The following is a 14,550-nucleotide window of genomic DNA, read 5'->3' on the forward strand; positions in this document are numbered from 1 at the left end:
TGCAAATTTGATGTGTTTAAATAACGATTGATTATCTTTTGGTCATAACTGATAACAAGGTATTTCCTAAGACCTGGGGCTTTTAAAAACAAGCTTTGTCAAAAGCAACTCTGGGTGCATTTCATCATGTTTCAAGCTTTTTGTTGCATCACATTCAGTTGTTTATTTTTGCTGGTCGGCTCGTGTCCTTGAGAGTGATACTGTGGAACCGATGAGCATTTAGAAACATCAGACAGTCAGGTTCCTCATGCCAGAGGTCTCATGTTGCAGTCTATAATAGAAAAGAGATGAAAAACATAAACGTTTGTTTCCCGTCAGTGTTTGTTCATTACATAAGTCTCTGCCACGTGTCAGCTGCACCCCATCCAGCTTACCGAGGAGATCCAGATGTGTTCTGTGGATGAACCCGCAAACATCCAACCTCTGGCCTGATCGCGCCTCAGCAGAAACACAACAGGCACAGCAGAGAAAACCACACAGTTCAATTAAACAAGCAGCTTTAAAAAGGCAGTGGTGAAAGTATTTGCATCCCAGACACACACACACACACACACACACACACACACACACACACACAGATAATGAGGCCCTGCCGTATTGGATCAGTACAAACATATGGAACCTGAGTCATGCTTGTCTGAACGCTGTTAAACTGCTCGTTCCTGTTCACCATCCATCTCCCCTCAGTGTTTCAAGAGCAAAACAAAACACTGCTAAACATCTGCAAAACATTTGTTCTCTTTGACATGAGATTTCCTCACTCAACTCTGAGTCCTAAACACACAACACTCTGTGTCTGGCCAGAGCTCAGAGCTGAGAGGAGCGTCTTGTGCTGCTGCATCAAGCTCGTGTCTTTCTGGTGGATTTGAAGTGTTTTTAGAGCATCATGGCAGTGAGAGGGCTTCTCTTGGTGTTCTGTCTTCTCCTGCTGGCACGCTGCACGCTCCAGCAGACCTCCTCGACCAAAAGAAATGGAAAGAAAGGTAGGGGACGGTGAACAACATCTTGCACTTGTTTAGATCTGTGGCAGTCCTTCAGGAATACAGGGCGATTTCATCAGACTTTGGGAGTGAGTTTTGCATTTCTTTGCCTTCAACAGACTCTGCAAACAGCGCAGCAATCGAGGAGCTGAAGAAACAGATTAATGACATTGTTCAAGAGCTGAACGTGCTGAAAGAGCAGCAAGCTTTACAAACAGGTATTTCTCCTGCAGAGATTTCTTCATGAATGCAAAATGATTTTTATTTATATTGTAAAGGAATGTGTAGATCAAACCTAAGGAATGATGTTGCCTAGTAATTCACAACAGCGGTGATTCTAAATGCACTGCAGGCGGGCAGCAAGAAGCTAACAATAAATCAAAACAAAAGAGATAACATTTTGACAATTTAGTATTTGTACAAATGTTGTTGCTTAAAACTTATCCATTTTTTTTTCTGCAAAAAAAACATTTAAAAAAATACTTGTTACAATACAATGTTCTGTGAGGTCTAATATTTAAGTTTTCCTGTGACCTTGAGCAAAACAATAACACCTGTCTCACTCTGCCCCTCAGTTTGTCTACGAGGCACAAAGATCCTCGGGAAGTGTTTCCTGGCCGACCCCGTTAAGAAGAGCTTTCATGCCGCCAGCGAAGACTGCATCGCCAAAGGAGGCAGCCTGGTCACTCCTCTGACCGGCGACGAGAACGACCAGCTGTACAGCTACGTCCGCCAGAGCATCGGCCCCGAGGAGCACGTGTGGCTGGGCGTCAACGACATAGTGACTGACGGCCAGTGGGTGGACCAGTCCGGTTCCAACGTGCGCTTCAAGAACTGGGAGACAGAGATCACCCTGCAGCCGGATGGAGGCCGCAGCCAGAACTGTGCCATCCTCTCCACCACCGCGAATGGGAAGTGGTTCGATGAGAGCTGCCGAGCTGAGAAGGCGTCAGTGTGCGAGTTCAACATTGTCTGATGCGTCAATCTGCAACCTACACAGATACACACACGTGAACATTTCACACTGCTTGCAAGAAAGGGGGAAACATGAGTATCAGGTGCATTAATGCAATTCTGATATCTGCATATTTCTTGAGCTCACATTTTCTTTACCAAGCCATTGTCATTATATAAGCTAAACGCCTATGCATCAAGGTAAACACCACTGGATGGCCTTTTTCTGATTGTATTTTACATGTAATCTATTATCTAAATGCAAAGTTAGAACCTCCTTTTTTGTTACTTAGCAACAATAATCATCGGTACCTTTAACATTCAAGGTAGGCCTACCTGTTTATTTCTGGCTTTGAATGTAACAAAATGCTTATTTTACATTTTATGCTGCCAATAAAAATGTCTACTCAGTTCTAACCATCATACTGTCTTTTTTCAAAATCAATAGTTCTAATGCTAATCATTTGCTTATAAGAAGACAAAATGATTGCTTTACATAAAAACTCCTAATCCTAATTTACACTCTTAGTTTTAGGTCGCCCTTTCTTTGAAGGGTCACTATAAGTGGCTTTTCCAATTCAAAATAAGACTCAACAAACCTGGATTATGTGTTGTCTCAAGGTTCTGAAAAACAGCAATCTCGACCAGCTCCACGACCAGAAACTTGATAAAACTAGGATAAAATTTGGTGATGCTTTTAAAAACAAATGGAGAGGTTAGAACACAGAAAGCGATATAGCAACCAGCATGCACATCAACTCTCTCCAATGTTTTGAATTTGGACAGCAGTACCCATTTTAAACACTAGGTGTCACAGTTGCATATTGGTCCTTTAATTGAACTTCTAACTTGTTACAAATTCATATAGAAATTCAGGCATACAGGGGAATATGCATTAGGACATATTCCGAAGGAACTCTTTTATAGTTTTAATGTTTTTTTTGCCTCTGGTGTGAAGGGATCAAAATGACCTTTCTTAAAACATTTTCAAATTTCCAAAAAGTGAACTATCAAACCTTCTTGAGATATTCTGTTCTTGTATTAAAACCATCTGTATATGAGCCTTCCTGCTTGATGAGTTCAATGGCTTACTCACCAGAAGGAGGGTTACATCAGATCAAAATGTTTGTCTCCATGGACATCCAGAGGTCAGCCACAGTGTGTGAGAACAACATGCTCTCATGTCAGTCCCTTTCGAAATCTGTGCCAGCTAAGTATTCATGGTTATATTTTGCACGAAGTAACATCACAAGAAGGAGAAAGTTATGAAACTAGCTTGATTTCTTTAGAAATTAAAAAGAATTTATTGCAACTTTGTCTCCCTCTGCAGTTCATTCCCTTAATTGCAGGAGGCAAAAAGACATTTTCAAGTTAGATTGTAAAACTATACCATTATTTCTCCTCAGAAAAGACCAAACTAAGTTAAATTAAACAATTTAACGTGCTATAGTATTACATCTATCCAACTTAATTTACAAACTGAAAACATTTACAAACATTGTAACTTGGAGCTAACATGTTGCTCTTTAGATATTCCCTGTAATTAATAAAAACATCAAACAAATCAAATACATTTCATTGGATTAAGTCACTTTTTGCTCACAGGTTGAAATAGATTTCAAAACAAATATTCAAATATGGCCTCTGACTAGTGCGTCTCTCATTCTTTGGGAAGCACAAATGAAGAACTTGGACATATTTTTATGATCAGAGAAACATGACATTGCAAGCAGCAGGTCAGTCTTGGGAATTATAAAAGTGTGGGTCCATACTACTAAGCAATACAATTAAATATGTTGTTGTTAAACAGGTTCACCTGTAGACCTAAACAAGCAGAAAAAAAACTCTTTATATATTGAAGTAGGAGTGTATTGACACCTCTGTTAGGCACATTTATGGTGTGATGATGCTGGATCTAGAAAACTACAGAGCAGGTAAACGCAGAGATGAATAATGAAGAGAATAGAGCCATGATGCACACATACTCATGTTGCAATATAAGCCATCAAAGTTCTATGATGCTTTAAAAAATGTGGTGTATTACAACAGCAGCAGTGTCTCAATTCACCAGTTCAGAAATAAAAATATAACAGTCAGCATGTAAACAGCATACACATGTGGTCCTGTATAAGCAAGTTATAATATGTACAAAATAGCTCACATTAAAAAGAAGATCATTGTCTAAAACTTTTTAATTGCAAAATTGTAGTAAAAAACAAAAGATTTTGTTCTGCTTTGAAAAAAAAAGCAGTGTGCATTCATCTGGGATAACTCAACAGTAACAGCTGCAGGCAGGTTTGAACAGGGTCATTTTGTGTGCCCAGCTTTGGTGCAAAACAATGCTCTAGAGGAACAACAAAGAGTTCTGACAGGGCTGAACATCAGGTAATCACACACAAGCCAGGGAATGAAAATTTCAAAGTTCATGGAGGTCAAATGGAAAGCAGAACGCTGAATCCAATCTTTTCCTCAGTTTCCTCCCTCTGGCTCCAGCCGGGGCCCCAGATTGGGAGAGCGCTCCTCCTCACTTTGCGCCTCAGTCTGGTAAATCTCATTGTCCACCATGGGGCTAACATGGCTCGGCGGCCTGACAGGAAGGGGAGGAGCCTGTTGAGATGGGAACGAACCCGGCTGGTAGGTCCCCACTTGCGCGTCCTCCACCAGTGGCTTTTGCGAGTCCGTGTGTCCTGTGAAGGGCCGGTATGTGTCAAACTCTCCGTAGACACCGATCTCTCTTCCTTTCCTCAGCAGGTGTGTGTAGACCAGCGTGTCCTCGATGGTGTCGTACACATGAGACTCGTTGTCTTCCCGAGTTTTTGGGAAGCCATTGTTACCTGGCAGGATGCTGGTGCCATTTGGATTATAAATGGACACTTGCTCATTCAGCCTCTTCTTCTTCTTCCTGTCATGAGAGAAAAGACAGTAAGCATCTTATCACAACACGTTGTAATAAAAGATACATCTGTAGTATAGATCAAGGCTCACATGAAGTTTAGTAACACACTGTGTTTTTATTTTTGTTACAATAAAATTCTTTTAGCAAGTGAGCCGTAGGAAATGACTCAAACGCCTACTTGTCGAGTGAAATGATCAAGAATTGAATTGAATGTTGAATAAAACTTTAAAGCAGATGCACTCACCTTACCACCAGACAGACCACGACAAGCACGATAACGAAAATGACCAACAGAGCAGCCACCACACTCAGGATGATAGCCAGAAGAAGGTCTAAATGAGAGAAACAACAAACACAATGCTTCACGAACACATTTACCATAAACAAAAGTTAAGTGTACCATCGTTGTAATGAGTCGCTGGCCATCATATTCTTTAAGAAACAACTTAAGCCTGGTGACAAACAAACATTCTTATACTTCACAAATAAGTTTAGGAATAGTTCTGGAATATTGTAGCTTCCTGTCACCTTTTTATGGCATTAAAGTAGAGGATGCAGCCATGGAGCTTTGACCATAATACTCATCATTAAAAAAAAAGAAGTTAGATTTCAAAAAGTCCTCTTACTCTGGCTCTTCTGCAGGGTGATCATGGTGATGACACTGAAATGTCCATATTCGGGCTTGCAGTTGGACATGTTGAGGTAAAAACTCTGTGAGACTGTGATCTCTTCCTCGGCCTCCTCGTACTCTATGCGGCTGTACTCCTCCTCCTTGCGGCCGACTCTCTGCACACGGATGTTAGTGTGGCCTTTCTCGCACTTGGGCTGGCTAAGGTTGGCAAACATCAGGTGAGCCTCCATCTTCGGGGGAACAGAGACGATCCAGGAGACGGTGGAGTCAGACTTCATTCCTACTGGCCAACCAGGAGAAGCCAACAGGACAGGAGCGTCTCTTTTTGGAGACACTGTGAATATGTATCTTTCTGGACACGAGTTAGAAATAAAAAAAATTTAGAATCAATATAAAGCACGTTTTTGTTTTTTATTCAATGTTTTATCAATTGAAGCAGTTTGTTACCTAATATTTCCTCTTTCAATCTTGCCTCCAGCACATGCTTTAAAGACGTCTTTGTGGCTTTTTTTTCAAATATGGACACAGTGACCGTCACATTGGTGTGGATTTGGATCTTCTGGATAGTTCCCTGAGGGCAGAAATGTCCTATGATGCTGCCATCGTCCTCAACGGCCTCGATAATGAAGCTGCTATTGCACGGCTGTCCAGGTAGGGACTGTCTGAGGGGTCCAGTAGGAGAGGTCAGCTCCACTGTGCCGTGCTTAGGAGGACGGAGAGTCCAGGTCACACGGCTCAGAGGAGCGGGGAGACAGGAGGGCATCGTAGGGGAGCAGGGCAGACGGACTGGAGTCTTTGGGCAGTCTTCAAGTTTGCTACACTCTGATACGAGAGAATAAATCATTGAAATATCAATTAGCAAGTAGCATGTCAACATGTCTTAAATAATTGATAACACATAATTGATATGTATACAGATGTGAGACAATATATTTGATATATGTATTTGTCAACCACTTTAACTCCATCTGTCGGAACCCATATGGGGAGGCGACAAAACACTTGATGACAAACAACGTAGAAAAATGATTTATGGAGGAAGTTATGAAACTAGATAATTAAAAAATACTTAAAACATGTCTATATTTTCTTAAAGCTACATTATAGTGTGTTGTAAAAAAAATTGGTAAATGTTTTTACTGTTAAAAATACTTAATTTGAGGCGTTTCTTTGTGATAAATAGAAAAGACAGACTGTTTTCACACCAAATAGATATTATTTAAAAAAAAAAACCTCAAAAACAACATTATCTTTGACAATAGGTGTTTGCGGAGCAAACAGTTCTGGGGACTTTTTGAGTAGGAACCACCAGAGAGTTCCCTGAGAACTGCACACCACGGGGACTGTATTTCCTGTCTGCATTCGCACCGCCATGGTACCTACTCTGGAGAAGGAGCGAAAAAGGTTCCTCTAAACAGGGTTCAAGGAACTTAAATAGTTCATAGTTCCTGTGGTGTGGAATCAATCAAAAAAGGGGGAAGGGTTCCAACACTTCCTAGAACTATGAAAAAGTTCCTGCAGTCAGAAAAACGCCTAATGACTTAAAGATCCTGTGAGAAACTTCCAGTTTGCGTCCATGTTTGCGCCCCCCAGTGGACAAAGCAGTATCTCTTAGCTGATCCTGTCCTGAATATGAATAAGTAGCATTTTTTAATTGGTGCAAGACATGCTTTCAATTTCCAATTTCACTTAAACATAGGATCCACTGATTTTTCAAGGTATTGCTTTGTCTGAGTTAAAGCCAGAAAAGATGTGAAATAGGCCATGATATTATTAATGTCAAAAATAATGATGTTCTTTACATATTGTTGGTCTCCTAAATATGCCTCGGGTATCTTTGGTGTGTCTCAGACATCACACAATCAGGGAAGCATTGAAAACATCAACACCAGCATCAAGAACTTTCTACTCTATGACATATTGATGCAAATGTACATCTTTGTCAGGATATGACTCAAGGTGTTTTTCCGAGAACTCGGGAGGCATTTACTTAAATCTGGATTTACCTATGACTCTAGTGGCGGAGACTTTGACATCTTCAGGCAGGCAGTCCTGGAAAGACAGGTCGCTGTTGGATGTGATGGTGATCTTCTCCTTCAGGACAGAGTTGAATTTCATCTTGCAGTCAGAGGTCGGTCTCAACTTCTCAATGTGAAGAATAAGGCCCTCCATTCTGCGCACATCAACTTTACACGAGACTGAAAACATAAAAAGTAAAGTATTAGCATTTTCTTTTTTTGTCTAAAAAATGAGCACCGAAATGCAAATACTGACTATGTGAATTACAGCTGAACTCCACATTACAACCATGTCCGACAGGAATTTGACTGCTACAGTTGAACGGGATTCCCCAATAGTTAGAAGAAGAGATCTCTGGAGGGGAGCCAGCTCTGTCCTTCCTGACTCAGTGAGTGATGAGGCAACATCAGAGCTCCCCTCTCTCCAGACCTGAGAGCCCCGATAGAGACAATGCTCTCTACATCACTGCTTCATTAGTCATTCACAGAGAGGCCGTCTCAACCGGGGAAATTCTGTCACACCCCTGATTAATCAAACTCTACTCGTGTTTGAACATGTCAGGAAAAACAGAAAATAAAGATCATTTATATTTAGTAATCAGAGCCTGCTGAAACATGAAGAGGAGACAACATTAATCCTTTAAACTTTTTTCTTAACAGCGGCAACTCAAAAAGGTGAACAGTTTCCAATTAAACTGCTTTCATTAATTCAGAGAATAGTTGTAGAAATTCATTTGATCTTGTATTAAACCACATTTGACACTTTAAAGATTCTGAGATTGGCTTTTCTTTCATTTATTTAATGTCATCAGGTAATAATTTGGCATCAGGTCTTCTGATTAGACTAAGAAATTCCACTGAGACACTAGTTTATTTTCATTATTTTTGACAGGCTACAGCAAAAACACAAGTTTACCCAACTTATAACAACCATGCTAGCATACCTTTACCTGTACACACGTCTCTATCAGATGTTAAGGACACTAGGTGTCAATTTGTGATCTTATATCTGTATTCTTGATTGATTGGAGTGCAACATCTGCTCACATTTAGCTCCACTTTTGTTCTCCACCAACTCCAGATCAATGCCTTTGTCTTTCTCTTATTTTGAGTTTGGTAGGTAGTATGCATCAAGTTATTTTAAGTTAAACAGCTGCCTGTTTGGGCCACAAACAACAGCAGTATGTGATCTGAAAGTGAACTGAGACAGCTTCGTTGTGGGCTGGATGACCAAAACTAAAGCTAAATGGCACTAAATATTCAGCTAGAAGTAATGAGTGATGATTCTCTGTGGGTTTATAAATTCATAAATACTTTAGATGAATAACATTATAGTCAGAAGGCAAAACATAACCACCTCAGCAAAGCCAATGCATAATTAACAAACAGCAGCATTAAGTGCAAGATGTTCACCTACCTAGTGAACTTTTACTTGATGAAGACACCCTGAGGTTCAGAATTAGTCCAGGAGAACCGGCTCGTCTTCGGTCCATCTCACAGTTCCTCAGCGTTAGGGAGAAGTCTCCCTGATTTTGTTCCGGCTGGGGTTCCGACAGACTCATCACCAACGCCGCTCTGCCTCTGCTGTGGTACTCCACGGCTGCCTCCTTCTTCAGACAACGCGGCTGCACCAGATTTAAGAACTGCACAGACGCCTTGTGTTTGTCTGGGACCTGAAAGTACCACTCCATCAAGTCGTCGTCGGGGAAGCTGTCCGGGTAGTTTGGTGGGAGCAGCTCTGCAGTCGAGGTCCCTTTTGGTAACATCACTGTCATTTTGGCAAATGCTGAGAAAAGGCATTTAAAAAAAATAGTTAATAAAGTGGTTTCTGATGCTAAAAAAAACATGCAACTGAAAATTATTATTTAGATAGCAAAGTTTAAGATATCTCACATTTGATCTCCTCCCCAACAGAGACATCGAAGTGGCCGCTTTGCAGCTTCTGGCCTGCAGGGACTTCCAGAGAAAAGCTGCCCTCATTCAGTATCTGAGCACTGTGGATGGGTCCCGTTCTGCAGTATTTCCCAACAGTCACGTTTCCTGTGGTCTGGTAGGCCTGCAGGGTGTAGCTGTGTTTGTCTAAACATCTGTCAGAGGAGTTAATCTGTCTAAGACCAGCGTCGTTGAAATCTATTTTGAAGGCTTTGAAAGAAGGGGACTTCAGGTTCCAGGTAAACTTGCGGTTAAAACCCAGCAAAGGGAGGGAGCCGTAGTCGGCCTGGATGATGTTGCCACTGCAGGACCTCGTGGTACACTCTGAGGAGATGAAGCATACAACAAATACATCTACAATATATTGTAATAGTACAGAAAGGTAATCATTTTCCTTTTTAAACCGATCATTTCCCTCTAGAGGTAATGCAGTTTTCTTACCGATATTTTGCACAATTTCCACACTGAACACATCCTGAGGTCTGGAGCATTTAAACTCCAACGAGACAAGACTGTTGCCTCTCAGCATCAGGGATGTGGAACATTTTCCTGGCCCGGTGCAAACCTGACACCCCTTGACCTGAGTGCTGCCGATGTTGAAGGTTGTGCCTCTGTCAGGGGTGACGGTCAGCTTCTGGACCCCTGTGAAAAAACACAATGCTTGAAAATGTCACAAAGACAAAACGGGGAGAAAGGTGGGTGAAAGCAACTAGCTGTCAAGTCCTGAGGTCTGTTTTTTTTTAAATCTCAGCAGTTAGATTTCAGTGTAAAGCAGAATATAAAGCAGTCTGTCTGCATAATAAATCTATGCTTTTATTCACTGTTAAGTACTCTACAGTGACTAACTGAGAGATGAGGCGGACAGCTTGGCCTTACTCCTCCTATGACTAACCAGGCCTGAGCTGAACAAACAGAGCCATGTTACAACACAACAGCACCTCATATCAACTATCTATTCTCTCACATTTCCTTGTCCATAATGTATTGTTTCTCTGTCTATATCTATATTTCCATACTTCTAAAGGGGTCACACAGATCAAACCTGACACATGACAATAAAACATCAGCTCCAAATTAACCCATTTGTGTTAAACAACAGAAAACCACTCAATTATTTCATTTTAAAACCTGATCTTTTTACAAATCACAACTTCATTTACTTCAACTATTCAATAAAGTGCTTCATTAAAACTGATTAATACACTCATCAGTCATTCATGCCCCAAGCATTCATCAACAGATACTAAAGCAGCAAACAGCAAAACACTTCACAGACTTATAATCTGTGGAATAATCAGTGTCAATAATTAAACAGCAGCAACATTTCAGAATTTGTTTTTTTTTTCTACCGCCACATACTCAAAGGTAACTCACCTGAAACACTGAAGAAGAAGACTGTCAGAAGTAAAATCGGAAAGGTGGCTGTAGATGAGGACATGCTGTCCCACAGTGTTGTTTAACTTTGAGCCAGAAGGGAAATGTGCGGATTTCTGCGCATTTTTCATTTCTGCTTCACCAAACCACAACCATGATCTTCGTGCGCCACATTTTCCTCGATAAGTTGAGCTCCTGCTCCTTCCTGTATGTGTAAATGTGTCAGCGGGAAGGAGCCCTCAGGTAATGTAAAGGCGTGGCCACGTCGGCCATCTTGGCAGGTAGGCTACAAAGTTCATTCAGGCGACGTACCAACCGCGATTTAATGATTAAAACAAAGGAAAACAATGAGTGAAAAGTGTTGCAGGATAAGATTAAGGAACTCTTTATATCTAACTGTGACTATTGCACAAATAGAGTATTCAGCTTCTCGTAAAAAAAACCTATTTAAAGTCTGAAGGCTGTAATTATCATGATTGTCGTCTATAAATAGCACACTGCGACACATGACATCATTTAGCTTTAATAGCACCACAAGGTTAACTCGAAGCTAACAGTCTAGCCTACAAAACAATTATATCCTGTTAAAGAACTAGCTCTCTAATTGATTGTTCCTTCAATGACATTACACATTTTAAGTATGCAGGCTTTGTGTCATTGCTAGTTTATAAATGACTATATAAAACTAAACTCAAATTAGGCCTGCACTCCTGTATTAATGCTTCATTGTTGATGGATATAGGCAAATATTAACTGCATCATTTAAACATAGACTATATAAATGTGAATACAAATGTTTTATTGAGAAAGATTATGCAGTTTGTGGTGCCGTTGATTGAATTGTATTCCACAGAGACAATAAGGATTTTTCAATTGCATTAGGCTAAGCATACTTAGAAATAATATGGCACTTAAGTGTGCCCATGAGAATGACATGAAATGAAACTGGGATAGCTTTTCAGATAAACATCTGCTCTGATTCATATTGGACAGAAATGTAAACTTTCAGGATGTAGAGTCTGTCTGAATGTATCATCCTCACTAACTGGTTTTTCAGCTCAGCTGGACACAAACAGCTTTGTTACATCAGGCTGATAAGTCTCCTTCAGTCAGGCAAGCCATAAAACATGCAGTGACAAAAACGTATGTTACACTGCTATTTACCTACTCATAGTTTATTTATTTATACCATGTTTGAAATCAGAAACTGGATAAAGAAATTACCCATAACACTGATAAAATCAGCTTATATTTGCAACACAATGATAAATGTAACTCTTTAAAATGACATTAATTAACAATAATTAGAATTAACATTAATACTAAAGTAGTTCCCTTAAGGACGTTAGTTTAAAATGAGGTGTGTATTGGAATGCATTTATAGTCTACAATATAACATGAAGAAATAAAAGGGTTGTAGACACTTCTGGGTTTTTTGGTGAGTCATGATCACAACACTTGCTTCAACTTAAAAACAAATTGAACATAATCACTATAAAGATGAATCTTTGTCCATCACATGTTCAATACACTTCATGGTGATTCTAGAGGCTGTAGTTTGATGATTCTCTTTTATATTTTATTTATATTCTATTTTGATCAATGTCATTGAGTTAAAGAGCAGAAACATTTCTCAGTATGCAATAAAGTTTAACTGAAACTACAACCTGATTAATGATTTCAACAAAAGCTGAAGATTATAATCCTCATGGAGAATTTATTGCCTGACTGTGTTTGTTTCATTTAGGAATAAATAATAAACTGTCTGTTGAGTGGGCATTTTAAAAAGGTGTTGCTCAAGCTGCGTTCACTTGAAGTAAGTCTACACCTGATTTATTCTACAGAGAACAGGACAGGGAAGATCTGGTGTATGGTCTATAATAATCCATTTTATTTCTAATGAAACTGTTGGAACATGAATACAAATAAGCACTTATATAGTACTGGACATTATAAATCTAACAATATAAATATTGAAACCCTCTCCATCAGTCATAAACAACATCTATAAGTCAGAGTGTATAGGAAAAGAAAACCTTTTATATATTACTTTAAACATGACTACAGGTTAAATATGTGACGGCACACTTTAAAGTTCAGTTCTCAGTGCAAAAGTCCTACGCAGGGGATAAGGCAAAAACTTCCTAGAAAGATTAAAAACTATACAAACACTGTTTGAAGAGAAACGTTTGCACGGTTCACGCAGACATAATCTATAGGAAGGCCTACAAGATTACAAAACACGCTTCCATTGGTCCCAGTATAGACTGATATTGGCTATAACCCACTATACTTTACCTTGGTTGTCCTAAAGAGGAGGAGGTCTAATAAAGGGTTAAAGGTCACCCAAAAACTAAAGCATTTGATCAAAAAGTTCTCGAGAGCTCCACAATCGTTCATTCAGGTGAACAGTTGAATGGCTACAGTTATAGTATAGGCAGCACAGGCTGATATAATAAGGATTAATGTAATTATCTCGGCCTCCTCTGTTCCATCCCGTTGGGTAGAAACCCTGCAATGATGGGGACCGGCCATATGAGAGCAGCAACACTCCACACAATGATCACCAGAGTCATGAAACAAGCCACAAGTGTCGACTCAATCGGCTTCCTGTTCAGCCTCCAACTTTTGTCCCCCTTCAGCTCGTCGAGGCTGAAATCCACGCAACAGAAAGTGACCTGATCGCCGCTCTGCTGGCCCCTTGACCGGCCCTGGCCGAACCTCCTGTACCGGGACATCCCGCAACCCACGCACAGCCTCAACTCCTGCTGCCCCCCGGTGACCCCCAGGTGCTCGATGACGACGGGGGAGATCGCCCTGTTGAAGGAGGCGGAGAAAAAAGCTCTACCGTGGTTGTTGGTGGTGTAGATGAGCACATCACACTGGAAGCCGAAGCTGCTGTCCCAGCGTGCCACCAGCGAGGTGGGCAGCAGTCTCTGGACACTCACGTTGCACTGGGACAGGCTCTGCAGTGAGGAGGCGTCGGCCAAAGCGTCGCTCTCCTCCACGGACCGCTTGGTGAAGCGCACGTCCACCTCCAGGTTGGCCATGAACCTGTTGGAGGAGTTGATGGGCGGCAGGAGGAGCTCTTCGTCGCTCCAGCTTTGGCATCGTTGGAAAAGTCCGGCCACCGCGGTCAGAGCCAGCAGGAGGGTCGGAGAGTCGCTCAGCATGGCACAGGGCGCGTCTCTCCTGCTCGCATGGTGCTGTGACGATCCGCAGGCGACGGACGAGGCTGCGCGCAATGTTTGGAGAAGCCGGCCACGGACGGTTTTTCTTTTTTTTTCAAACGGGGAGATTCAATGCTCCATTGGAAGAAATGGAGACGTCCACCGCCTGTCACACGCGCGCGTACCCCTCCTCCCTTTGGATTCCTCCCTTATGACTAGTTCTCCAAATGTGCCGAGCAGTCGCTGTACACACAAGAGAGGCTGGCTGAGCAGCTCTGAGCGCGGCCTTCATCACAGCTCGGAGCTCCACTCCTCCTCTAACACTTCAGGTGTAAGCGCAGAGACACAGGGGGTGGGGACTCCAGTGCACAGGGACATCAGTTGAACACACATCTTCCAATCACAGGTCCTAACACGTACATATTTCACAACAAAACTTTGTCAATGAAATGAACGATAGGCTATGAAGTGACTCATTTGAAAACAAAATCCACAATTTTCAGCAAAAACAAGAGCTACAGAGAACAAGTTGTAGCTCTCCCTAACCCAGTCTAGATGTCAATGCTGTCTTGGGCAAGACTCTGAACCCCATGTT

General features: G+C 41.3%; 3 protein-coding genes across 3 annotated transcripts; 1 reads left to right on the forward strand and 2 right to left on the reverse strand.

Annotated features, from left to right (window-relative positions):
• Positions 1 to 684: 684 nt before the first annotated feature.
• clec3ba (C-type lectin domain family 3, member Ba) lies at positions 685 to 2,056 on the forward strand. Its single transcript, XM_061050929.1, has 3 exons — positions 685 to 983; positions 1,100 to 1,198; positions 1,556 to 2,056. Exons 1-3 carry the CDS (start codon positions 887 to 889, stop codon positions 1,954 to 1,956), a joined length of 597 nt encoding a protein of 198 aa, XP_060906912.1. The 5' UTR covers positions 685 to 886; the 3' UTR covers positions 1,957 to 2,056.
• A 1,300-nt stretch (positions 2,057 to 3,356) lies between these two features.
• LOC132984200 (CUB domain-containing protein 1-like) lies at positions 3,357 to 11,015 on the reverse strand. Its single transcript, XM_061050921.1, has 9 exons — positions 10,786 to 11,015; positions 9,853 to 10,053; positions 9,373 to 9,735; positions 8,897 to 9,265; positions 7,468 to 7,659; positions 5,909 to 6,283; positions 5,457 to 5,813; positions 5,075 to 5,162; positions 3,357 to 4,836 (listed from the first exon to the last, which is right to left on the reverse strand). Exons 1-9 carry the CDS (start codon positions 10,847 to 10,849, stop codon positions 4,404 to 4,406), a joined length of 2,442 nt encoding a protein of 813 aa, XP_060906904.1. The 5' UTR covers positions 10,850 to 11,015; the 3' UTR covers positions 3,357 to 4,403.
• Positions 11,016 to 12,654: 1,639 nt separating this feature from the next.
• LOC132984206 (transmembrane protein 158) lies at positions 12,655 to 14,278 on the reverse strand. The gene has a single exon (XM_061050930.1). It carries the CDS (start codon positions 13,956 to 13,958, stop codon positions 13,257 to 13,259), a length of 702 nt encoding a protein of 233 aa, XP_060906913.1. The 5' UTR covers positions 13,959 to 14,278; the 3' UTR covers positions 12,655 to 13,256.
• Between the last annotated feature and the right edge of the window lie 272 nt (positions 14,279 to 14,550).

This window comes from Labrus mixtus, chromosome 11 (assembly GCF_963584025.1).
Source record: "Labrus mixtus chromosome 11, fLabMix1.1, whole genome shotgun sequence".
In the NCBI taxonomy this organism is placed as follows: Eukaryota; Metazoa; Chordata; class Actinopteri; order Labriformes; family Labridae; genus Labrus; species Labrus mixtus.

What these genes read in the sequence shown, in the direction of transcription:
- clec3ba (XM_061050929.1), top strand. Translation starts at nt 887, where the DNA reads ATGGCAGTGAGAGGGCTTCTCTTGGTGTTCTGTCTTCTCCTGCTGGCA. An exon ending in CAAAAGAAATGGAAAGAAAG is followed by an intron (nt 984 to 1,099) that starts GTAGGGGACGGT and finishes TGCCTTCAACAG; the next exon opens with ACTCTGCAAACAGCGCAGCA. An exon ending in GCAGCAAGCTTTACAAACAG is followed by an intron (nt 1,199 to 1,555) that starts GTATTTCTCCTG and finishes TCTGCCCCTCAG; the next exon opens with TTTGTCTACGAGGCACAAAG.
- LOC132984200 (XM_061050921.1), bottom strand. Translation starts at nt 10,849, where the DNA reads ATGTCCTCATCTACAGCCACCTTTCCGATTTTACTTCTGACAGTCTTC. An exon ending in CACCCTGCAGAAGAGCCAGA is followed by an intron (nt 5,163 to 5,456) that starts GTAAGAGGACTT and finishes TCTCTCATTTAG; the next exon opens with ACCTTCTTCTGGCTATCATC. An exon ending in GTGGTCTGTCTGGTGGTAAG is followed by an intron (nt 4,837 to 5,074) that starts GTGAGTGCATCT and finishes CTCTCATGACAG; the next exon opens with GAAGAAGAAGAAGAGGCTGA.
- LOC132984206 (XM_061050930.1), bottom strand. Translation starts at nt 13,958, where the DNA reads ATGCTGAGCGACTCTCCGACCCTCCTGCTGGCTCTGACCGCGGTGGCC.